The 25165-nt window shown below is 42.5% G+C and overlaps 1 protein-coding gene across 5 annotated transcripts in view; it reads left to right on the top strand.

The window, feature by feature from the left end:
• The window catches only part of GBE1 (1,4-alpha-glucan branching enzyme 1), a 267974-nt gene that overhangs the window by 7656 nt on the left and 235153 nt on the right, over positions 1-25165 (top strand). For all 5 annotated transcript variants that reach the window (XM_077480105.1, XM_077480107.1, XM_077480106.1 and 2 more), the window contains one exon: positions 3489-3611. In XM_077480105.1, coding sequence (XP_077336231.1) covers positions 3489-3611 — 123 coding nt within the window. The remainder of the gene's footprint in view (positions 1-3488; positions 3612-25165) is intronic.

The raw sequence follows: 25165 nt of genomic DNA, 5'->3' as shown, positions 1-25165 counted from the left end.
CATACTAGATGGCATAATAGATTTATTCATGATGATTGGTGTCATGCTGACATCTGGTTTTAATTCATTCCAATCATTGCACGGAGCCTGATGTGTGGAGGGTTCATTCATAAGCGGAGGATTTTTGTTGCAGATGGAGAAATCCATTGCTTTTATCTGTAGACTTTTTATAGTAGATATCTACTGCTAATTATATGCAGATTGCTTTGAGAATTGGGTTATTTAATGGAAGGTGTACCCCAGGAGATCAGTGTACTGGAGGGGGTGATGGACGCAGAGAGGGCATCTTCATTTATAAACGACTGAACATGGCATTTGTCATTTTAAACCCATACATGACATTTATTGTTTATGTGTATATGTTGTGCAGCCTGTTATATGATGTGCAGAGCCTGGTGTATATTGTCCAGCCTGTTATGTGATGTGCAGAGCCTGGTGTATATTGTCCAGCCTGTTATGTGATGTGCAGAGCCCGGTGTATAATGTCCAGCCTGTTATGTAATGTGCAGCCTGGTATATGATATGGATTCTATAAGGGGTGTGGCTTATGAGAAGTGGGATGGGCCAATCGTGGAGGGGCGGGGTCTTGCGCCCCCCCATCCTAAAACTTCACCAGCCGCCACTGATACACGTGTATTGCTTTGCGACAAAACTGAGATACTCCCAGTTGTGGGAGGGGTTATATAGGGAGGCAACTTCCTGTTTAGGGTGTGCCAGTGTCTAGCACCTGAAGGTGGACTATAACCCACATAGTAATTACTATGGCACTGTGTCCCATGATGTATAAAAGGATTTTATAGGTAAGCTGTTATAAAAATCCTATTTTTTACAGGCACCCATCACTCACTTCCTCCCAGGCTCTGCAGCTCCAGAAAGAAGTTCACCTCTCCCCCTCCCTCCCTGCAATCTTCTAGGACACATCAGAGGACCCAGAAGATTGCCTGGCCATTCACAGCAGGCAGCGCATTTCCTGCATATACAGCGCATGCCCGGCTGTGAAGCCACAGCCGGGTGCCCACAGTAGGAGTGTCTGCGCTGTGGAGAGGAGGGGGAAAGGAGCTGGGCTTCGTACACCCGCATCGCTGGACCGTAGGACATGTGAGTGTCCGATTATTAAAAGTCAGCAGCTACACTTTTTGTAGCTGCTGACTTTTAATTTTTTCTTTGGCGGAACTTCGCTTTAAGTATTGCTGTCATTGTCCTGGAGTTGGTACTGAAATCCGGCTTTAATTTGGTTTTCTAATCAACATGCTTGTTTCTGGTTAGTAACCAAGATGTATGTTTAGCAAACAGACGAGCCGAGAGCCTGATGATCACGGCTGATCTCTCAGGTGTGCCACTTTATGAAGCAGAGATGAGGAGTGGAGAACATGTTCTTCATTTCTCATCACAGGACACACCCTGCTGTCATTCACTTTTACACAGATGGCCAGTTTATGAAGGTGAGATCTGAAGATCTTACTGGCCAGCTCTGTAAAATATCTCCGTCCCAGATTCTGCAGCTCAGAGGTGGAGAATCTGGGTGAGAAGCTGCTGTGATATTGAGGAAGGAGGCTTATTTCTTCCTAATATCAGCAACAGCAAGCTTAAATATTGATATAAATATTAACGTTATATTTGTTATATGTGTGTATGTGTGTTTGAGAACAAATGTTCTCTATTTCAAAAACAGGGTGCCAGAGGAGATGATTTTTCTCTGAGAACTGAAATGAGATAAATTATCTCTGTTTGATAAATGTACACCTAAGGCTGGTTTCACAGGTTTGTATGAGAGCAATGTGAACAGCACCATTCAGCCCCAGGTTGTAAATGATAAACACAGGTTCTAATGGGAGTGCTGATTGCCACTTCAAATAGGCTGCTTGCAGCTTGTGTAAAGTGTCAGCCAGCACTCCTATTCGGATCCGTGTCAATCATTTACAACCTGGAGCTGAATGGCACTTTAAAAGCTTTAATAAAGCTTGTTGAAAGATCTGCAAATGCTTTGTCAAAGCTTGCTGTTCACAATGCTCGTATACAAGTGGAAGCCTGTGTGAAATGGGCCTTAAAGTTATATTAAACCTTTTTGTTTTGTTTTTAAACTAAAATAACAAACATGTTATACTTACTGGCTTGTTGGTTTTGCTCAGAGCAGCCCCGGTCCTACTTTTTCTTGGTTTCCTAGCTGACACTCCAGGCCCTCCTTTTCGACGGGGGCCCCCGGGGGAAGCTTTTTTTTTTTCTGAATTCACACAGACCAGGTGACTCAGGCCTGCCCCCCGGCTTTCGTCACAGCATTTGAAAGACAGCAGTGGGAGCCAATGGCTGCTGTCAATCTGCCCAGCGAGGAGGGAAACAGCGGCGAGAGGCACTGCTCTCATGCACATTGCTGGGCAAGAATAAGGGGTTCTGAGGGACTATTGCATTAAGGCAAACGATGTTTAGGAATCAATCATGGTTTCTCAGCCCAACCCCCCCCCCCATACTTGCATAAGCCCTCATCCAATCCAGCTATTCTCCCCCCACTTTCATGTTTCACTCGTTTTGCTGGGGCTTCCGCTGCTGTCAATCAAAGCCAGTGGTGGTGGTGGGGGGCGGGGGAGCGTCTCCCTGTGGGTATGCTGGACAGAGAGAGGAGGAGCCAGGAATGCCGGTAGGAGACCAAAGTTGAGGAGGCTCCAAGCTGCTCTATGCAATTCCATTGCACAGAGCAGGAAAGTATAGAGATGTTTGTTATTTAAAAAAAAATAAAAAAAATCCTTTACATCCACTTTAATGTAACAAAGGCAAAGACAACAGTCATCCAATATTTTTAGAAGAACATCAGCAATGGCAGGTCTGTTATATCTCCGTTTTTAGTATAGTTTTTTTTTTTTCCATATAAAGCATAGGGAAGTGTGTTGCAGTGTGGCTGTGGGGATGCGTGATCCTCAATAAGAGGATGTCCTGGAAATGGCAAATGTCAAATATTAATGGCTAATGTAACATTTGCCTGAATAGAGCTAAAAACAGAAAAACATTTAATGTTACTGATCCATAAACATAAAACCTATCTTGCTGAAACAGGATGCATTCCTTCTGGTATTTAAACAGGAACTTTAGCTGAAGCAGAACATTTTCTATGCTAGCTTGTGCTATTGTTGTGACATTGCAATGGTAATGTACAGGTGCTATAACAGGAGGATTCTAAATGTTAATATTGAGTGTAGACGAAAGTCATCTGTATGATTATATTACGTCAGTTTCTTTTATGTAGCTATCAGCTGTTGTAGGATGGTATTTTATGACAGAGCAGTGAATCGAATGCCTTGCACGGTGCAGAACACGTGTGTGCCTATTACTGGATATTCAGGCTGAGGCTCTGATCTCTGACATTGTGATGCTGGGTCACTGATATGACACAGCACTGTGCCTCTGCTCTGCTCATGTCAGCAAATCCCATTACAGCGGCAGATCTTCACATCCATTTAAATACAGACAGACTTGGCATTGTGTCTCTGTACTTGCAGAATCCGTTACACTGAAGTAGATGACAACATGGCTGACACAGATGACGTGATAGTGCCCGAACTGCACAAGCTGCTAGAGCAGGACTCCTATCTCGTACCATACAAGAAGGATTTCAAGAGAAGGTAAAGCGAGACATAACCTTTGACCCGTAAATCCTATGCAATTCTGTCATTCAGGGATAGCCGCTCCGTCATTTGGACATTGGCAGCAATGTCACACTTCAGCCATTGTCAGGTTGCAGTTCCCCGGATCTTTATAGTAAAAACTTGAATGTTGTTATAAGAGCTAGAACAATACAGCTCTTCCTCATCACTGCACACTTATGTATAATTGTGAAATGCTGATTTTGTTAACAACGCTTTGTGAACTTGTGTCCCTTTGAAACAGTTCCATTAGTTACAAAGAAAAAAACTTTACATTTTTTTCTGCTCTTCGCTATTGCTATCTCTAATTCTGGATGGCTTCTTTTCGCTGAAGACTGACAGATTTGTCTGTAAGCACCAGAAATACAATTTTTTTGTGTAATGGATACGTAAAAACTACTTGAAATTTTAAAGAATTTATGCAACTTTTTTTCACTTACAATAGTTCAATTATACATCACAGAAGTTTCCCAGCCAGGAGTCCATTTGCAATTATTCAAATTTGAATGACTTTTATATTGCTGGTTATCTGTGCTATTATTTATTTACTTAACTGACACTGAATTTTTTTTTTTTTTATAATGTTTTTTCACTTTGACGTTAATAGCTGAACCACAGGTATATGAAAAAAGGTATGAGTTTATTAATGAAGACAGTCCTTTTCTGGAACTTTGTTTATTTGCTAGAAAATTACTTAGAACCCCCAAACATTATATATTGTTTTAAAGCAGAGGCCCTAGAGAATAAATTGTTGGGTTTTGCAATCTTTTATGTCGCACTGTTTGCACAGCGGTTTTTCTAATGCTGTTTTAGGTAAAAAAGAAACCAAACATGTCAAGCTTTAAAATTGCGCATCCCTGGGCAACGGCAACAAAGGACATATATTTTACTATCCATAGACAATGCTTTAAAAGCCTTTACAGGTTACCACTTTAGATTTAAAAATGTCTAGTGCTAAAATTACTGGCCATGATCTGAGGTTTGCAGCGATTCCTCACATGTGTGGGATAGCTGATTGCGTGTGTGGGATCAACACACGCATTCGCCCTTGTGCGTTAGCACGGAGAGGGGGGGGGGGGGGGGTAGGGGCACCTGAAATTTTCATTTTTTTTTTTTTTTAACCTTTTTTTTCTTTTTCTTTTCTTTTATTTATTATTTCTTTTTTACACTGTTGCTTTGAATTTTACATTTTTTTTTTATCACTTTACTGCAGTCACAAGGAATGTAAAAATCCCTTGTGACAGGTACTCCTTATTGAGGGATCTGTGGTCTACAAGATCCTCAAATACCTCCTCTTCTTTGAAAGCATTCAAAACACTAAGATCAGCGTTTTTGAATACTTTCAATTCTCAAAAAATTGCACCGTTGACATCCGGGTAAACCGGAAGTGATATTATGTCATTGCTTTGAGGAGACCCGATCAGAGCCGATTCCAGCTTTGTGTGGGTCTCCGACCAGCCAGTGGATGTGCTGGCTAGCAGCTTGGGTCTTCCAAGAGAGCTGTGGAAGGCTTGTCGTAGCAGTTGAGCGGCTAGCAAGAGAGCCGACCATCAATGCTAAAAATGGTATGAGCTGATGCCAGATGATCGCTTGAAGTCAAATGACCTATTAGGTTTGTGATTTGGCTGCAAATGGATAAAAACAAAGGTAAATGCAAGGCCTCTTTTCATACGGGCAATCTATCAGTCTGGTTTTGATCCATGATTGTACTCCTATGGGCGGCTAGATGTAAGCAAATTCTACGTCCATTTACATCTTGGCCCTTTAAAGTAGTTTAAACTGAATGCACGGATCCCAACGTTTCCCTCACCGAATAAGTGTGAGCCAAGCCTTAGAGATGTTGACCTGGAACAAGCCCTAAGGAAAAGTCAGAGTGAAGTTAAAACTGGCACACCAGTTGGGATCAGACAGCTCATGGCTACTGGGAGATTGAAAAACAAATGTTTCACGTTTCCCTCTGTCCTCCATGCCTGCTGTTGGCATGGACATCTGAGGCTTTCAAATGGTACATGGGAACCTGGGACACACATGGGGTGGAGTGAGGTAGGGCACCACCATTTTGAGCTAATTGAAGTCATTGGCCGGAGCTATAGCTACCCAAATAAGTTTAGTTGTGGAGCATGAAGTCAGTTTTGGTTTCAGTAGAAATTTGGTTACATCCTGATTTTTGCCTCATGTAATACTTGCTTTATTGTGCTTTATTATGTGTTTTTATTTTTTGATTGGTTTTAGTTAATTGCCGTCTGTGATTCTAAGTGATTTCCTCTCACTTCCACTCACGGTGACAACAGCCTTACACTAGGACAGTGGTCTCCAAACTGTGGCATGGGGGCTTTGCTTGCTCTTATCTGGCCCTTAGGGCACTATTCCTCCCACTGATGGAAGATGCTTTTACTTACACCAACAATGGGGCATGATTCCTGTTACTGACATCAACAACATGGCACTATTTCCCCTGTTGATACCAACGATGGGGCATTATTCCTCCCACTGACACCAATGATTGGGGCACTAGTCCTCCCCCTAATGCCAAAGATGCACAGTTTTCTCCGACTGATGTGAGGACAATTTCTACTCCCAATATCCACAGTCTGCCCCCTCTAAAGTCTGAAGGACAGTGAACTAGCCCTTTGTTTAGGAGGTTTAGAGACCCCTACAGTAGGACAAAGATGTTTATTTTCAGCCATGTGACTATCATTTTTAAATCTCACTGGACAGAGCAATGTATGTTGTGTGTCTTATGCGTTACAACCACTTTTGCCATTCATTTTCATTGGCAACTCAAATGGCTAACTCACAGTAAACAAATGTAGCTGCCTCTGCCTCAAGACAGGGCGGTCTTTTGGTCAATGAACGTGAGTCAAGGGCCTATTGAAAATAAATGGGTAATGTGCATTGACATACAAATTTGTGTATAGAGGTGCGAGCGGGTGCTTATAAAATGCATGCAAAACAGTAAATTTGTAAAAAAAAAAAAGAAAAATGCAGTTACACAATACAAAAATAATCATATTACTTTCAAAATAAAACACAAAGTTCTGTGATTCTCTGCCTGCACATGTTTTTTATAAATTTACTGTATGCCCCCTGCCCTTCACTTCTGTGTGTGTGTTTTTTTTTTTTTTTTTTTTTTTAACTGATCAGTATAAATCATGTCCGAAAATAATTTTGTACTTACGATTCATGTCTCTTAGCTGTTGGAAGCAAAATGAAAACAATATATTCAAATCCAAGGCTTGTTTTGAAAGTGGGTACCACATCTTTCCACCCATTACTTTTCACAGTAGGGTCTTTCGAGAGAAATCTTACTGCCTCGCCATTGTCATTCAGCTCCTTTTTATTTTTTACTCTATATGCAAAGAACTTGCTGTCATGTCCTGGCGTGATCCTGCAATGTATATATTGCTGTATGTCTAATTCTCTAGAAATAATGTCAAACTTCAAGAAACTTTAAGCAAATTCACTGTGTATATAATGTGTGCAGAATAAGAATAAAAATGTTTTATAACTGATCAAATTCACTTTTTTTTTTCAAATGTCGGAAGGCATTTTTGCATAATTTTCAGTGTCAACATTTTTTGGGCTCTTGTCACATTTTAAGACTTTTTTACATGAGTTATTTAATGGAATATAAAGTTATTTCTGAACGAATGCAGCAAAAAAGTATACATCAGTTACTCACACCGCAAATGCAGTACAGTTCACCTGCTACTTTCTTGCAGTTTTGCCATAGGCTTCTATTATATCTTGTGGTTGTGGTGCAATTTCTGAAAGCGCACCAATACTCCGGCATTCAGACGTTTTGATGCACTTTTAGAAAGAGTACCAAAACTACAGGATATAATGTAAGTCTATGGCTCAGTGCAGGTAGCCCGCAGGTGCACTGCGCTGCTCCAGTGGATCAGTATGAAGGCAGCCTAAGTGCTTATATACCCAAAAGTGCAGTGTAAGACAAAAGCATAATGAGCTGGTATGGAACGCATACCAGCTCATTATAAAATACCTTACATCGAAGTTGTTGCAGTGGTCCCTTCACACCGCTGTGACCGACGACATGTCTCCCAGAGTTATTTTCGGGTTCGCCTGTGATTGGCCGGAGCTGCATGCGCACAGGAGCCACCGGTCATGGCTACTGAAGAAACTGCATGGGCGAGCATTTCTTCAGTGCACATGTGCTGATGACGTTGGCACATGCGGATACAGTGATGTGGCCCTCAACATTAAAGTGTTTGTAAACTCTGTTACACCACTTTTCACTACAGGTGAGCCTATACTGTAATAAGGCTTGCCTGTAGGTATCGTGAATATCTCCTAAACATGCACAGTTTAGGAGATATTCACGATACCTACAGGCAAGCCTTATTACAGTATAGGCTCACCTGTAGTGAAAAGTGGTGTAACAGAGTTTACAAACACTTTAATGTTGAGGGCCACATCAGAGGGCTCCGAGGGCTACAATTGTCTCACGGGCCACAGGTTGAGCACCCCTGACTTAAAGTGTCTTTTTTTTTTGTTTTTTTACACCTCAGAAGGCTGGAAAAACATCCTCTTTACTGTACTCTGTGAAGTAAAACTTCATTGGATTTAACTTCTGTGTCTTAAAGTGGTTGTAAACCCTTACAACCAACTTTGAACTACAGGTAAGCCTAAATTAAGGCTTACTTGTAGGTCCAAGAAATATCTCCTAAACCTACACGGTTTAGGAGATATTTGCCGAAAGACAGGCACCGCTGTCTAGGGCGCATGCGCCGTAGACAGCGGCGCGCAGGCGCACTGAGCGTGCCGCTGGAGTGACACCATCGTGGCTTCGCCGAATGACAGCGGCGGTGCAGCGAGACCTACGAGAAGATGGATGCTCCAGACTAGAGGGGACAGCGGTGACTTCGCTGGCTCCTGTGTCGGGTAAGTGAGACATAATGGACTACTATGCGATGCATAGTAGTCCATTATGCTTTGCCTTTGCAGGCAATCAAAGAGGAAGTAAACTCATCAGGGTTTACTTCCTCTTTAATGGAGAGTCAAGATGCCTGTGGATTCTGCTGAATCAGCAAGGGGCCATACTGTCGGCACAGATTGAGATTTAAAGGAGTTATGTAAGTGCATAAAGCTGCAGTTGATGCAGAATGAACATCCACGCATGTTAGCCATTGTTTTAAATGGCGATGGCTCATAACTATAATATGCTTTGACATGATTGTTAACATAGGAAAACACACATAGAATGATTGAATATATATATATATATATATATATATATATATATATATATATATATATATATATATATATATATATATATATAATTTCTCCCTATTTGAATTTAAAGAGAATCCATCATGAGGGAAATACAAGGTCCACAATTGCGGACCTTCATCTGAAAATGCTAGTTGCTTGACTTGCGTTGGTCCTCCTGGCTTTAGCTTCAGAATATCAGACCCAGAACAAGTGTATAAAAAAAGTCTTTATCTTCATACAGTTTGACAGTCAGGCAATGTACACAAACAAAGCAAATAGAAACATACATGTTGCTCTATTTGAAATTTGAAAATATCCTAAGCCATGAAAGGCACTTTCTAAATTGCACTAGGATAGAAAGGTCCAAAAGGGATATTTGTTCATGCTGATGTTGTGTTTTTGCCATTTACTGTGTGTTTTTTTTTTTTTTGCTCAAAATCTGTTTGCAGAACAGTACATCTGTCATCAACCCCAAGGTTTCAATGCTGTAAACTGCTTAGGTGTAACCTTGGTTAACTCTCTAATAATGTTGTGGCTGCTGCCTGATATATTAAAAGAAACCCTTTATTGCCAAACTCAAAGCAGATAGTTAATTCAGTATTCAATTCATTAAAAAAAAAGTGCAAAATGTTTTTTCATATGTAAATAATGGGTTCCCTTGTGTTAACTTTGCCTTGATACCAGTCTCCTGTAACCAATGCACAACAGCACTCAAACAGGGAGAAGGAAGACCATCACTAGGAGTAGGGCAGACTCTGCTATAGAACAACTTACTGGAATGTTAAATAATTGCCAGCAACTATTTGGCTGCTTGCTTAACCACTTCAGCCCCGGAAGAATTTATCCCCTTCTACCTTCCATGACCAGAGCACTTTTTGCGATACGGCACTGCGTCGCTTTAACTGACAATTGCGCGGTCGTGCGACGTGGCTCCCAAACAAAAACAATTTTTTTTCCCTCAGTTTAGGCTGATACGTATTCTTCTACATATTTTTGGTAAAAAAAAAATCGCAATAAGCGATTGGTTTGTGCAAAAGTTATAGCGTTACAAAATGGTGGAGAGTTTTATCAATATTTTTTTTTTAAATGGCGGCGATCAGCGATTTTTATCATGACTGCGACATTATGGTGGACACGGACATTTTTGGGACCATTGTCATTTTTACAGCAATCTGTGCTATACAAATGCACTGATTCCTATGTAAATGACACTGGCAGTGAAGGGGTTAACCACTAGGTGCCAGTGTAGAGGTTAAGTGTGTCCTAGGGGCATGTTGCTAACTGTGGGGGGCGTGGCTGTGTTTTACACATCACTGATCTCTGTTCCAATCACAGGGAGCAGAGATCAGTGTCACTGTCACTAGGCAGAACAGGGAGATGCTTGTTTACTTTAGTATCTCCCTGTTCTTCCTCTCCGTGAGGCGATCGCGGGTATCCCCGCAGCGATTGAGTCCGCGGGACCTGTGACCCGACTCGCGGAGCTTCCCGCGGGTGACCACGCGCCCCCGTCGTCTCTTAAAGGGCAATGTACAGGTACATGATTCTGCCTGTACTTGCCCTTCTGCCAACGTATATCTGTGTGAGGTGGTTGGGAAGAGGTTAAAATTCAGCTTTTAAATGTACCTTCAAGATAAAAATGATAATGGGCCAACATGTAAGTATGTGGTAGTCCAGCATTACAAAACAAACACAAAAGGTACCTCCAGCTAAGTGTAGAATGTTTATTAAATAAAAGCATAAAAAAAAAAAAATCACTCGCTAGCTTTGACTAGCACCTTGATTGACTGGGTGATGACGTGAGCACATAAAGAAGGGGCGGGGTCCTGATGTCATTACCCATATGATCGATCAAGGTGCTGGTCGGAGCTTCGGCTATCTTTCTACACCTGAAAGCTGCTGCTGTGTTTCAGCCTACACCTGACATCTGCTGTTCCACCAGCAGCTTTCTAGCTGGACTCTGCTCAAGACAGCTGCTTGCGTGCCGAGTACTGCAGCCCTACGGTGCTCCTTGGAGGTCTTTATGGGTGTTTTATGACCACCCTTGAGTGAATTTTTATTGTTTTTATTTATTGAATGCTCTACAGTTAGATAGAGATACCCTCTTGTGTTTGTACTGTATATGTGTATTAGGACCTCAAGAGCTAATTTTCTCACCATTCTCCTGATCCTTTGTGGCATCCCATGATTAGCGGTTTGGGGGTCAAGTCAGCACAATTAGCTTGTTTAGTAATGTTCTTTCATGGTTGTCCAAAACTATCCAGCAGTTTTTTCATTGTGTCTGTCAGAAGCAGCCTGGGTTTGGCTGTGATAGGGTTTGAGAGGCTACTGCAGGTATAGTATGTTAAAGTTAATTTAGTTGTTTAACGTTTATACCTGCAACATTTACCTTTTAAAGGTTTACCACTGGAGCTTTAGGTCCACATGCTCACCAGCCCTGGTAAAATGAGAGTGCCAGTATTGGCTACCGGGTACACTCAAAGGAAAGTGTAGCCTATGGTATCAAAGAAAATCAGCCAAATGCGTAGAGTAGGCTTTTCCAGCCAAGAAAGGTAATAGAAGCTGCACAGCAGAAGAACAAACAACAAAAAATTCCTCTTAATCCACCGCTGGAGGTTGATGGCTACAAACCACTTGGGGCAAACCTCGTAAGGTGGTTAATAAAGGGCCACATCCAAAACATGTTATCATGACCAAAGCCTGATGACAGCCTTCCATCTGCTTTACCCTTGCATCTGCGTTCCATCCAAAGCTTTGTTGTGGTTAGTTGGTCCAACATTGCTCTGTCTTGGTAGCGCCACATCCAGTGTGCTGCCCGACTACACCAACTGCACAATACCGGCTGTTTGGAGTCCTCTTCCAAGTCCATAGGGGGCCTCTCCACATCACTGACCCTCACAGGTTCAACCAGTGGTCTGTCATGCCTACCATTGGGTGGATTTCCAATGCGAGATCTGGCACCTACACAACTTTTGGCCACCCCCACCACCTGATATGCCTGAGTCAGCCTGCCACAGTTTGGGTGAGATCAAGGTTCATGATCAAGCATGCTGTTTAACATTGTTTGAATGTCAGCTGTAATTTTAACCCTTTTCATTCTTGGAATTCTTTTGACTTTGATTTCACAAAAACGTATTTTAATCACAAACCATGGCATAGACATTTTTATGACTTATTTCTGAGGTATGCCTCAAATGGCTTGGAGCCAACACCCCCCCCCCCCTCCCCTCCCCCCCAGCGCTATTTTGTTTGTTCTTTTGCACAACACCATCCTTGTTGTTTTGGTTCCCCTCTAGCTGCAAAGGGCTAAAATGTATTACACAGACTGCGGTATGTTGGTTCTCCAAACAGTACATTAGTACATTTTAGCAAGTAATATTTAAATTGCTGATAGCAAGGGGCCCGAGAAGAGAAGGATCCAGGCTGCTCTGTGCAAAACCAACTGCACAGAGGAGGTAAGTATAAAATGTTTTTTTTTTTAAAACAAGACTTTACAATCTCTTTAAGACCAAGCCTATGCAGGGCTCTGTACATAAAACCATTGGAGATACAGTTGAAGGCCTTTTACTGGTCTATACTGACCAGGGCTGCGTGCACATGGCAGTCTTTGATGTAATGTCTGCAGTCCAGAATGCCACAAGTCTGATCCGGGTGGATAATCTGTCTCATGACAGCTTTCAACCAGTTGGCCAGTACCTTGGTGAGGATCTTGTAGTCCATCTTAAAGAGAGAGATGGGATGCAAATTTTTCAAGTTTCATCCCTCCCTTCTGCTTATACAAGATTGTGATCATACCCTTCCTGAGCGAAGGAGGCATTCTGCCCTCCTCCGCCATCTCCTCATGCAGTCCTGGTCCACGAGATCCCACAGTGATACACAGAGCTCTGCTGGAAGGCCTTTACAGCCCGGAGTCCTTCTCTGCCTAAAGGATGTGACATCAGAGTGCAGTTCCTTCAACCTCAAGGTGGATTTTGTGGCTGATTAACCTGCAGAATCAGAAATGTTGGCAATACCTGACAAGAACCTGTCGGTCACTGCTGTATCACTTTCTTTTGGGGATTAGAGGTTAGTGTAGTAGTTGCCTCAATCCCCTTACATAGTGCTACTCCAATAAGGGTTTTTGCCCTGAGTGGAGTTTCGAAAAAAGAAAAAATTACACTTACCTTTTTCCAGATTTCCCCCCTTGGAACTCGGGGCGACATGCCTGGATTTCTCCTCGAAGTGTCCCTCATCCTAGCACACACCTGCTGCTGTCTCCTTGCCTGAAGAAGTTGAGCAGCTTGACTTCCACAAACTCCCACCAGCCACTCACATTTCCAAAGAACCTCGTCTCTTCCTGTCATGTGACATAGGCCCCCCTGAGTTCCTCTAGCAATTTTTAATTTTCAATCAGGGTGCAGTTCAATTTCCAGGAGCAAACCTCACACCTAAGACACCTTGAAAAGTAAATGGCCCTGTGGTCAGAAAAAGCTGGGCACCATGGAGTGCCCACAATGCCTGTCCTGGAGGTGAACACGAGGTCAGTCCTGGAATGCGCAGATCCATTGGGACGGAACCAAGAGTAGGTCAAGGCTCCATTCGTTATGGTACCCACAACATCCTGTAAGGAGGCCTCTGTGATCATCTCCTTGAGCAGCCCAGATGTAGCATTGAGCTTTGCATAAATGCTGGAACTGTGCCCATCTTTCTCTATTGGACAGTTGAAATCACCGCTAGGCACTAATGCTCTGGTGGTGACGAGCTTGTTCCGCAGGGTTTGGAAAAACTCCAGCTGCTTATCATTCTTGGGGGAGGCAAACACATCGATGAGCCTAATCGACTCTCCAGCCCATGACCAAAAGCAGGCCAAAGATGAGCTCCTGGGCAGTGTCAGCAATGAGGCGACCCCCCCCCCCCCCCCGACACGAATGGCTACCCCTTCAGCCTTGCAGTTGCCACCCCCAGACCAGTAGGAGGGACCGTGGATCCACTGGGAGGACAGATGTGAAGGGCAGAGCACACTCCTGCAGAATGTAGATGTTGCTCTGCTGGGAAGAAAGAAAGGTTAGCACAGCCTGCCTCCTAGGTGTGTCCTTGATGCTCCTTATATTAATGGAACAGCGCAATATCTTGGCCATCGTACAAGGAGGTGAACAGCTAGTCAGCAGGGGCCAAACTTACCTCCCCGGGTGGGAGGGAAAGGGGTGATTCTTCTGCTGACTGCACTGCTCGGCCAGTGTTCTGGTCCAAGCCGATCTGCTGGAGGATGTCTTGGAGCACCCCGTCGAAGTTGAGGATGAGGTTGGGCTCCACTCAAGGTACTCCTCTACTAGCTCAGGTATAGCATCACCTTGCTGGATCGCTGCAGCACAGTATGTCCCTCAAGACAGTTTTACACTAGTGATAGCATTTTTCTGTAGGGCTAAACAGGCCAAAACACAGAAGTCTTGAGTGTCCTTTATTGTGCTGTTGCCACACGCTATCTTCACAAGAGGAGCCCCCACTGATTGGAAACTATTTACAGGTAATATGCACCTGTCTCCAATCGGCCTTCTCCCTTGGTGGTGACTGTTCTACTTGTTTATGGACCCTTTCTATACCAAGCCAGGCACGTCATCTGTGACATACTGTACCTTTACAGTTACAGACCACCTAACCTGACCATCTAAGTGTCTAGTGTGGAAGCTGTGTCACACTGCTACAAAAGCACTCTATTAATAAAGCCAAATCTTTATTATTTTTTTATTTTTTACATTAAATGTGTTGGGGGTTCAACTCCTTTCAGATTTGTATTTCTCTATTTTACTGCTGGAGAGGTTCACTGTCACTATTGATTTTGGTGACCATTGTCTGCAGTACAGAAAGTGATCTGAGGTCCAACATTTTTCAGTTGTCACAGGAGCTAAGGGAACATCTTTCAATGGGAACACCTCTTTTGGTAAGAACTGTGTGGGAAGGAGAATTCCTCTCTAGGGTATGGTTCACTTAGGGAAAAAGATCAGGGCCTGCCAAATAGTTATGGTTACGTTGCAGCCTAGAACCCCTAAATTGTAATTTAAATTGCCATTACTGAAGACTATCAGTCCACAACTCTGCTTCCTCGAAAATAAATAAACTCTCTTGACCTCTGTGCTGCCTGAACACAAGGGTCAGCCAAAATTGGTGCACCCTATATGAAATCACTACTGAAGATATGGGAAGCTGGAGAAGCGATCTAGCATTGGGATTTTGTTCTTTTTTTCTGCAGGAACGTTTGTTGTCAGCCTGGTTGCCATTGTTTGCTGTACACTTGATGAAATGACTAGTCTATTACAAAGGAGATTATAGGGGTTAGTAGATCACATTAAACTTGAAAGTTGTTGTAGAGCAGATATTATCATTTATAATATTGGTAGTAGTGCATATCCCTGGCTAATTACTCGGAAGGGACAGCACAGTGTGTTGATCTTCCTTTTTTTTTCTTTTGGGTGGGGATTTAATATGCTGTACATTGTTAAATGAACACACCTACACACATGTATAATATGCTGTACATACATACACACACAAATTGAGGCACTATATAATGAGCATTATGTATAACAGTAACAACTTTAGGCCTGCGTTACATCAATCTTTAATTGCATTTAAAAGGCTCTTGTATATAAGCATTTCGATTTTGAATGCTTGACTTAACTTGTTGCTTTTTTTGTCTAACAGCCCCTAGACAAAGGTCATGATGCTGGCTACAACATACCATTCTCCTTGTAAGAAGTTTAGATGACAAAGTGGGTCTGCAGTCGTTCTAAAAATATTGTCTTGCATTCTCCCCACCCTCAAAATTGCTGTTGACCTCTGCCTGGATCAATGGCCAGACATATTCCATTTATAAATGACCTTGCAGGCTGCTTTTGTTAATAACATGAAGCCGGTAGCTTTTAAAATTGGAACAGAAAGTAAATTAAAAGCATTTGACACATAAAATTAAAGCCTCAGATTTGTCTTACACCAAACATGACATTGAGGACATTTTAGAATTTAGATATGCTATGTGGACTGTACTTAACAAAATCATGTTTTAATGTGTTGCTTCAGCAAGGATAAGCTTGCTTGAGCCTAATTTTTTTTTTTTTTTTTTTTTTTTTTTTACTTTTAGGCTGGGTTCACACTGCTGCGGGGGGAGATCCGGATGTGATTCGCACCGCAAATCACATCCGATCTCCGTAGCGATGCGAGTTCAGCCATACAGATAGTATGGCTGAATTCGCATCGCTCCCGCAGCAAACTCGCACGGGACCCTTTTTTTGGTCCGCAACAGAATCGGATCGCATGGGGGTTCACACCATGCGATCCGATTCCTGTGCGAGTCGGCAGATCGCACTGCGATATGCGGACGGATCTGGGGGTGTCATTAACATATCATTGACACTCCCAGCCGTCCGCATAGGGCAGTGTGAACTGCCGGCGGGAGTAATGCGATGCGGGAAAACGCCGCAGATTCGCGGCGTTCCCACATCGCAGCGGTGTGAACCCGGCCTTAAGGTTTTTTTTTTTTTTTTTGACCCCAGATCTCACATTAAAGAGGTCCTGTTATGCTTTTTTTTTTTTTTTTATATCACACGTAAAATAAATCAAAAAAGAAAATTTAAAGCACCCTGTCACTCCGTGCTCGCGCAAAGAAGCAAACACATATGTAAGTCGTGCCTGCATATGTAAACAGTGTTCAAACCACACGTGAGGTATCACCGTGATCATTGGAGCACTAATTCTTGCACTAGACCACCTCTGTAAATCTAAACTGGTAACCTGTAGACATTTTTAAACGTCGCCTATGGAGATTTTTAAGAAAGCTTGTCGCCATTCCATGAGCGGGTGCAATTTTGAAGCATGAGATGTTGGGTATATTTTCTCTGCGTAACATTGTTTCACAATAAAAAAAAAATTAAGCTAACTTAGGCCGCGTACACACGGGCGGACTGTTCGCCCAACTTTGTCCGCTGAACAGTGTTTGGGCGGACAGTCCGCTCGTGTGTGGGCTTTCAGCGGACAGTTTCAGCGGACAGTTTGACGAACAAGGTTTTTCGGAATTTCCGAAAAACTGTCCGCTGAAACCTTGTTTCAGCGAACAGTCCGCTCGTGTGTAGGCTTGTTCGTCAAACTAAGTTCCGCGCATGCTCAGAAAGGATTTACACGCCGAAAGTTATAATGCAGTGTATAGGACGTCGTATTTTTCGTCCCGTCGTACGTGCCGCTCACGTCATCGCGCACGGTTTCAGCAAACTGTTCGTCCGTCGTGTGTGGCCATGTCCGTCCATGCTAATTTTGAGCGGACTGTTTGCCGAAACTGTTTGACGGACAAAGTTGGGCGAACAGTCCCCGCGTGTGTACGCGGCCTTACTGTTTGTTCTTATTTTGTCATTCAAAAAAGTGTATTTTTCCCCCCAAAAAAAGTGTTTTGTAAAGCCCCATACACACTATCAGATTTTCTGCTGATTTTTCAGATTTACCAAAACCATGTAATGCAAGGGCCTGCCTGATTGCATACAAATTTAAACTACCGGTACTAAGGTTTGACCTCGTATTACGGTATATGGTTTTGGTAAATGTAGGTAAGTTTATGGAGCTTAAGACTGCTGCGCAAATATGGTGTGACATAAAGTATTGCAACGACCATTTTATTCTCTAGGGTGTCTGGGGGGGAAAAAAATAAATATATATATATATATATATATGTTTGGGGATTCTAAGTAATTTTCTAACAGAAAAAATATGATTTTAACTTGTAAACAAGTGTAAAAATAGGCTTGATCCTTAAGTGGTTAAAGGACAATTATATAAAAAAATTAACACTCATAAGCTGTCCCCTCCTGGCTCTGACCGCTATCACATGACCGCTCACTTCTCTGTCAACAGAGTAGTTAGCAGTGACTGTCAATTACCCCTTTCCACTCTGTCCCTCCAAAATTAAGTGCACTCCTATGACCCAGAAGAGAGGTATGACCAAAAAAGCTTTGGCTGTACATCTTTTAAAAAGCCTCACTCAGTTTTGATCATTCCACTCTAAAAACAAAATAAAACATTTTTGCAGTCGTGGCTACCCTAAAAAATTCCCCAAAGCAGTTTGTTGCATTAGCTGAGTTATGATACTCACCTCTCCGGTGGCCTGTCTCTCTTTATCTAGTCTCCTTTGAGCCCCTTTTCAACTGCTGTGTACTTTAACCTCTTAAGGACCAGAAGGATTTGCCCCCTTTAACGACCAGGCCATATTTTGTGATGTGGCACTGCGTCGCTTTAACTGACAATTGCGTGGTCGTGGGACGCTGTACCCAAACAAAATGTATGTCCTTTTTTTTTCCCCTCCACAAATAGAGCTTTCTTTTGGTGGTATTGGATCACCTCCTACTTTTTTTTCCTGTGCTATTAACAAAAGAAAGACCGACAATTGTGGAAAAAAAAGCAATATTTATTCCCCCCCAAAAATAAAATAATAAATTCTTCATCAATTTTGCCCAATATGCATTCTACATATTTTTGGTAAAAAAAAATTTGCAATAGACATATATCGATTGGTTTAAATAAAGTTATAGTGTGTGTAATATATATATAATATTAATGGCGATGATCAGCGATTTATTTATTTTTATTTTTTTAGTGGGCCTCCGACATTGTTGCGGACAGATCAGACATTTTTGACACTTTTTTTGGGACCATTGACATTTATACAGCGATCAGAGCTAAAAATAACCACTGATTACTGTATAAATGTCACTGGCAAGGAAGGGGTTAACACTAGGGGGCGATCAAGGTGTTCCCTAGGGAGGTGTTTCTAACTGTGGGGTCAGTGTAGTGACTGGGGGAGGAGACCGATTGCTGTCCCTAATCACTAGGAACAGACAGTCTGTCTATCCTTCCCTGACAGAACGGGATCTGTCTGTTTTACATTGACAGATCCCCGTTTTCTCCCAGGAGCGATCATAGCCGCCGGCCACGCACATCGGCTTCGGTGACGCCCAGTGGGCACGTGTGCTCCCCCTAGTGGTCTTGAAGTGGCCAATGTATTATGCTGCCGATTCGCCCAGGAGAGCCAACCTGCCGCAGTAGAACTGTGGCATTTGGTCTTTAACCACTTCAGCCCTGAAGCCACTAAAGACCAGAGCACTTTTTGCGATTCGGCACTTTAACTGACAAGTGCACGATCGTGTTCCCAAACAAAATCGCCGTCCTTTTATCCCCACAAATAGAGCTTTCTTTTGATGGTATTTGATAACCTCTGCGGTTTTTATTTTTTGTGTTTATAAACAAAAAAATAGGCACAATTTTGAGAAAACCACATAATTTTATACTTTTTTCTATAATAAATATCCCCAAAAAAATATCTAAAACTTTTTTTCCCCCTCAATTTAGGCCGATATTTATTCTTCTACATATTTTTGGCAAAAAAAATCGCAATAAGCGTATATTGATTGGTTTGCGCAAAAGTTATAGCGTCTGCAAAATAGGGGATATTTTTATGCCATTTTCATTAATATATATATTTTTTTTTCTACTAGTAATGATGGCAATCAGCGATTATTTTTATTTATTTTTTTAATCCTAACTGCGACATTATGGCAGACACATCGGACAATTCTGACACATTTTTGGGACCATTGGCATTAATACAGCAATCGGTGCAATTAAAAATGCATTGATTACTGTAAAAATGTCACTGGCAGTGAAGGGGTTAATACTAGGGGACAGTGAAGGGGTTAATGTGTCCTAGGAAGTGTTCTAACTGAAGGAGGATGTGGATAGTGCAGGGAAACTAACAGATCGTCTGTTCATACTCTGTATGAACAGACAATCTGTTAGTTCTCTCCTCTGAGAATGTGAAACTGTGTGTTTACACACACAGTTCCGCACATGCACCCCCTAGTACCCGTCAATGGTACCAACGTACCATGACGGTGATTCGCGCAGCCGAGCCATGCTGCCACAGTATAACTGCGGCGGCTGGTTGGCATGTGGTTAAGCAGTAAAAGGAGATGTAAAGGCAGAAGGTTTTTTTTCATCTTAACCACTTGAGGACCGCCGTATTGCCATTGTACGTCAGCACAATGGCACAGGCAGGCACAATCACGTACATCTACGTGATTGCCTTCCAGCGGGTGGGGGGTCCGATCGGACCCCCTCCCGCTGTTTACGGCGGTCCGATTCGGTCCAGGAGCGCTCCGTGATGAGGGGATGGCCGTTGGTTTTCGGCCACCCCCTCTGGATCGCTCCTGGCCAATGAGAAGCTTCCTCCCCTGTGTATTGTTTACACAGGAAGGAGGAAGTGATGTCATTCTCCTCGGGGCAGTCTTTTTGACCGGACTACGAGGAGAAGAGTAAAAGTAAGTGTGCACCAACACTACACTGACATGTAGGTACACACAGGCACACAAACCCCCCCCGATCCCCCCCCCGATCGCCCCCCGATCCCCCCCCCCCCGCCCCCCCTCCCCCCCCAGTCACAGTGTCACTGATTGCATTGATCATTTCTTTACTGATCAATGCATTCAGTGTCAGTTGTGACAGTAAAAACTGTCAGGACAGTTAGTGTTAGGTCCAGGGTAGCCCCCTATCACCCCCCAATAAAGATTTAACCCCCTGATTGCCCCTAGAGTTAACCCTTTCACCCCCTTTTGCCAGTGTCACTAAGCGATCATTTTTCTGATCGCTGCATGTGTCGCTAGTGTCGCTAGGTAGCTAGTTATTTTTTTAGGTTCACCGCCAGGTTTTTATATCGCTAGGTACCCCGATATACTACCCAATAATGTTTTTAACCCCCTGATTGCCGCTAGTTAACCCTTTCACCCCCTTTTGCCAGTGTCACTAAGCGATCATTTTTCTGATCGCTGCATGTGTCGCTAGGTAGCTAGTTATTTTTTTAGGTTCACCGCCAGGTTTTTATATCGCTAGGTACCCCGATATACTACCCAATAATGGTTTTAACCCCCTGATTGCCGCTAGTTAACCCTTTCACCCCCTTTTGCCAGTGTCACTAAGCGATCGTTTTTCTGATCGCTGCATTAGTGTCGCTACAGTCGCTAGGTAGCTAGTTATTTTTTTAGGTTCACCGCCAGGTTTTTATAGCGCTAGGTACCCCGATATACTACCCAATAATGGTTTTAACCCCCTGATTTCCGCTAGTTAACCCTTTCACCCCCTTTTGCCAGTGTCACTAAGCGATAATTTTTCTGAACGCTGCATCAGTGTCGCTAGTGTCGCTAGGTAGCTAGTTATTTTTTTAGGTTCACCGCCAGGTTTTTATAGCGCTAGGTACCCCGATATACTACCCAATAATGGTTTTAACCCCCTGATTGCTGCTAGTTAACCCTTTCACCCCCTTTCACCAGCGATCACAGTATAAGTGTCACTGGTGACGCTGGTTAGCCAGTTAGTTATTTAGGTTCCCCGTCAGGTTTTTATATAGCGCCAGGGACCCCCATATACTACCTAATAAAAATTTGAACCCCCTGATTGCCCCTAGTTAACCCTTTCACCACTGATCACCGTATAAGTGTTACGGGTGACTCTGGTTAGTTTGTTTTTTATAGCATTTTATATTCAAATCCGGAAGGCAGTGCTTGGTTTTCGGGGTCCCGTACGTGGCTAGGCTCCCAAAAAGTCCCCCACATGTGGTATCCCCGTACTCGGGAGAAGCAGCAGAATTTATTTTGGGGTGTAATTTGACTTCTGCCCATAGCATGTGTGAGCAATATATCATTTAGTGACAACTTTGTGCAAAAAAAAAAAAAGTTTGTAATATTCCCGCAACTTTTGGCAAAATATAAAATATTCCATGGACTCAACATGCCTCTCAGTAAATAGCTTGGGGTGTCTACTTTCCAAAATGGGGTAATTTGGAGGGGTTTTGTGCTATTTTGGCATTTTATGGCCTTCGAAACTGTGATAGGTAGTGAGGAGTTAAATCAAAAATTTGCACCCTTAGAAATCCTGAAGGTGGTGATTGGTTTTCGGGGTGCCGTGCGCGACTAGACTCCCAAAAAGTCCCACACATGTGGTATCCCCGTACTCGGGAGAAGCAGCAGAATGTATTTTGGGGTGTCATTTCACATATGCCCATAGCATGTGTGAGCAATATATCATTTAGTGACAACTTGGTGCAAAAAAAAAAAGTTTGTAATATTCCCGCAACTTGTGGCAAAATATAAAATATTCCATGGACTCAACATGCCTCTCAGTAAATAGCTTGGGGTGTCTACTTTCCAAAATGGGGTCATTTTGGGGGGTTTTGTGCTATTTTGGCATTTTATGGCCTTCGAAACTGTGATAGGTAGTGAGGAGTTAAATCAAAAATTTGCACCCTTAGAAATCCTGAAGGTGGTGATTGGTTTTCGGGGTGCCGTGCGCGACTAGACTCCCAAAAAGTCCCACACACGTGGTATCGCCATACTCGGGAGAAGTAGCGGAATATATTTTGGGGTGCAATTCCACATATAACCATGGCATGTGTGAGCAATATATCATTTAGTGACAACTTTTTGTAAAAAAAATTTTCTTTTTTTTTTTTTGTCATTATTCAATCCCTTAGGACAAAAAAAATAAATATTCAATGGGCTCAACATACCCATCAGCAATTTCCTTGGGGTGTCTACTTTCCAAAATGGGGTCATTTGGGGGGGATTTGTACTGCCCTGCCATTTTAGCACCTCAAGAAATGAGATCGGCAGTCATAAATTAAAAGCTGTGTAAATTCCAGAAAATGTACTCTAGTTTGTAGACGCTATAACTTTTGCGCAAACCAAAAAATATACGCTTATTGACATTTTTTTTACTAAAGACATGTGGCTGAATAAATTTTGCCCTCAATGTATGACTAAAATTTAGTTTATTCGATTTTTCTTATAACAAAAAGAAGAAAATATCTTTTTTTTTTCAAAATTTTCGCTCTTTTTCCATTTATATCGCAAAAAAAAAAAATCACAGAGGCAATCAAATACCATCAAAAGAAAGCTCTATTTGTGGGAAGAAAAGGACGCAAATTTCGTTTGGGTGCAATATTGCATGACCGCGCAATTACCAGTTAAAGCAGCGCAGTGCGAAATTGCAAAAAGACCTCTGGTCCTTAAGGTGTTTATTGGTCCGGAGCTGAAGTGGTTAATGCACGCTATCCATTAAGATAAAAAAAAAAAAACTTCTATGTGTCGCAGCCTCCCCAGCACCCTTAATTTTTACCTGAGCATCATCTCTCTCCAGCGATGTCCACGATTGTCCATCCATCCATTGGCTGAGACACAGCAGCGGTGCCATTGGCTCCTGTGACTGTCAATCAAAGTCAGCCAATTGGGAGAGAGGGGACGGGCCGGGTTGGGACTCTGTGTCTAAACGGACACACGGAATTGTGACTCGGCTCGGGTACCCCCATAGCAAGCTTCTTGCTGTGGGGGCACTCAACAGGCGAGAGGGGCCAGGAGCACAGAAGGACAGAGGATGGAGAAGAGGGGTGGATTGCACAGACTTCTGACACTCCTGGTATACGTTATGGCATAAGTGTACTTGTGAATTTTGGCAAGTGATTCCAGCAGACCCCCAGCCCCTGGTTCCCCTATAAGGGGCAGAATGAGGTTGATCAACAGGTAGAACCGACATATATTTTTTAAACACATCAAGTAAATTATATTTTTATATACGTTTTAATTACATGATGAACGTTTTTCATATTTCAGGCCCTATGGCAGAGTGTGTGACGCTTTATTAACTGTCTTTCTAGTCACGTTTTTTATCCACATCTGCACTGCATGCTCTGCCGATTACCTTGGAAAAGGGCAATGCTGTAACTGTTCAACTGACCTTTCGGTTTATTTTCTCTTGTGTAATATCAAACATAGACTAACGGTCCTCGTTGTCTGATTTCTCAATTAATCCTCTTTTTTTTTTTCATCACTCCACTCAAATTAAGATCTGTTCTACAGTGCATGTTACAGAAACTATTTGCAATTTCTAGTCTAAAAGACAAAATTCAATAACTATAATTTCAGATCTGAATACTTTGCTGGCTTGTGTGATGGGAAAACCTCTTATTTTCTGTAAAGCATCCTTCATTATTATTATTATCAATGCTGCATTTTCCCTCCTTATGGCATTATGCCGGCGGTGAGATGCTGAGGAATGATGGCTTTGTACATTAGGGTACTGCCAGATCAGCATTTTTCAACTGTAGCCTTTATGGTGGAAAATTGCTGTTTATGTTCCATGAAAATGTTTTGTGATTATTATTTTTTTTTCTGCTAAAAGTCTTGATTCACTTAACATGGCTAAATGAGTTAGATCTATGGAAAATTGTTTTGCTATAGGATTACTTCTAAACGCTTTCCTGATTCATTCTCATGCAAATGTTTCCTTTGCCTGTATATGTAAGAGAAATAACACTGCAGGAACACATGCCCATTGATTTCCATTTTGATTTTTGACATGCCAGTGAATTCCAGATAAATATGATGGGCATGAGGTGGTAGCTTAAAGTGGCATAATGTAGAGTATAAGATTCCCTATCATTTGAGCCCAGTCTTGCCACAAAGAGTTAATCCAGTTCTGAGCAATCCTCTTTTATTGTTCAGTGAGATAAATCTTGACAGAGAAAAACTTTGTCAAATCCTCCCCTTGCTGTGAGTGACAGGTGATTTACATATCTTGTGCACTAGCCTAAGAGACATGCATTATTTTTTAATTCCCTCCCACTCCTTTCTTCAGCAGCTCTGCAAGGATTGGCTGTTCCACACCTCAGCATGATTTGGCATGCTGAAGTCACGTGGGGACTTTTTTGAGTTTTGACTGGTTGTTAGTGATCATAGCAGAAGTTCAGTGTAAGAAATACACAGGAGAAAATGCATGTTGATAAGGGGAGTGTAGAGGTGTGTGTGGAGTCTACTGACATCACGACTCCACCCACTGAGCCCTGAAAAACAGACCCACCCACAAAATCTGCATTTTTTTTGGGTCTCATAGAAGACAGAGGGGAGACATTTGACAGATAAGTATACATGCAGGAGGCATGTATATCCTTCTAGATAACCAATATTGCAGTAGTTTAGAAAGGATGAGAGTGGGTTTATATCCACTTTAAGTGCTCTACATAGTGCTAAACGAACATGACAGAATACATCCAGTTGCAAGGAAGCAAGATTGTTATATTTTAGTAGGATTGGAACATCTGCTAATAACCAGTATATAAAGGCAGCCTGTAAAATAAGATGCTGTATATTTTGGTCTCTCTGATGACACTTTAGGTGTCTTAAATATCTTCTCCTCTGCCACACTTTAGGGTTCCTTTTACTGTCTCCTACATCCGATGGGGAGGA

The sequence above is a fragment of the Lithobates pipiens genome, unplaced genomic scaffold, assembly GCF_037356315.1.
Source record: "Lithobates pipiens isolate NorthernLeopardFrog02 unplaced genomic scaffold, aLitPip1_a1.2 Scaffold_16, whole genome shotgun sequence".
NCBI classification, from domain to species: Eukaryota; Metazoa; Chordata; class Amphibia; order Anura; family Ranidae; genus Lithobates; species Lithobates pipiens.
The sequence above is the reverse complement of the archived record's forward strand: the minus strand, read 5'-3'. Positions and strand labels throughout refer to the sequence as shown.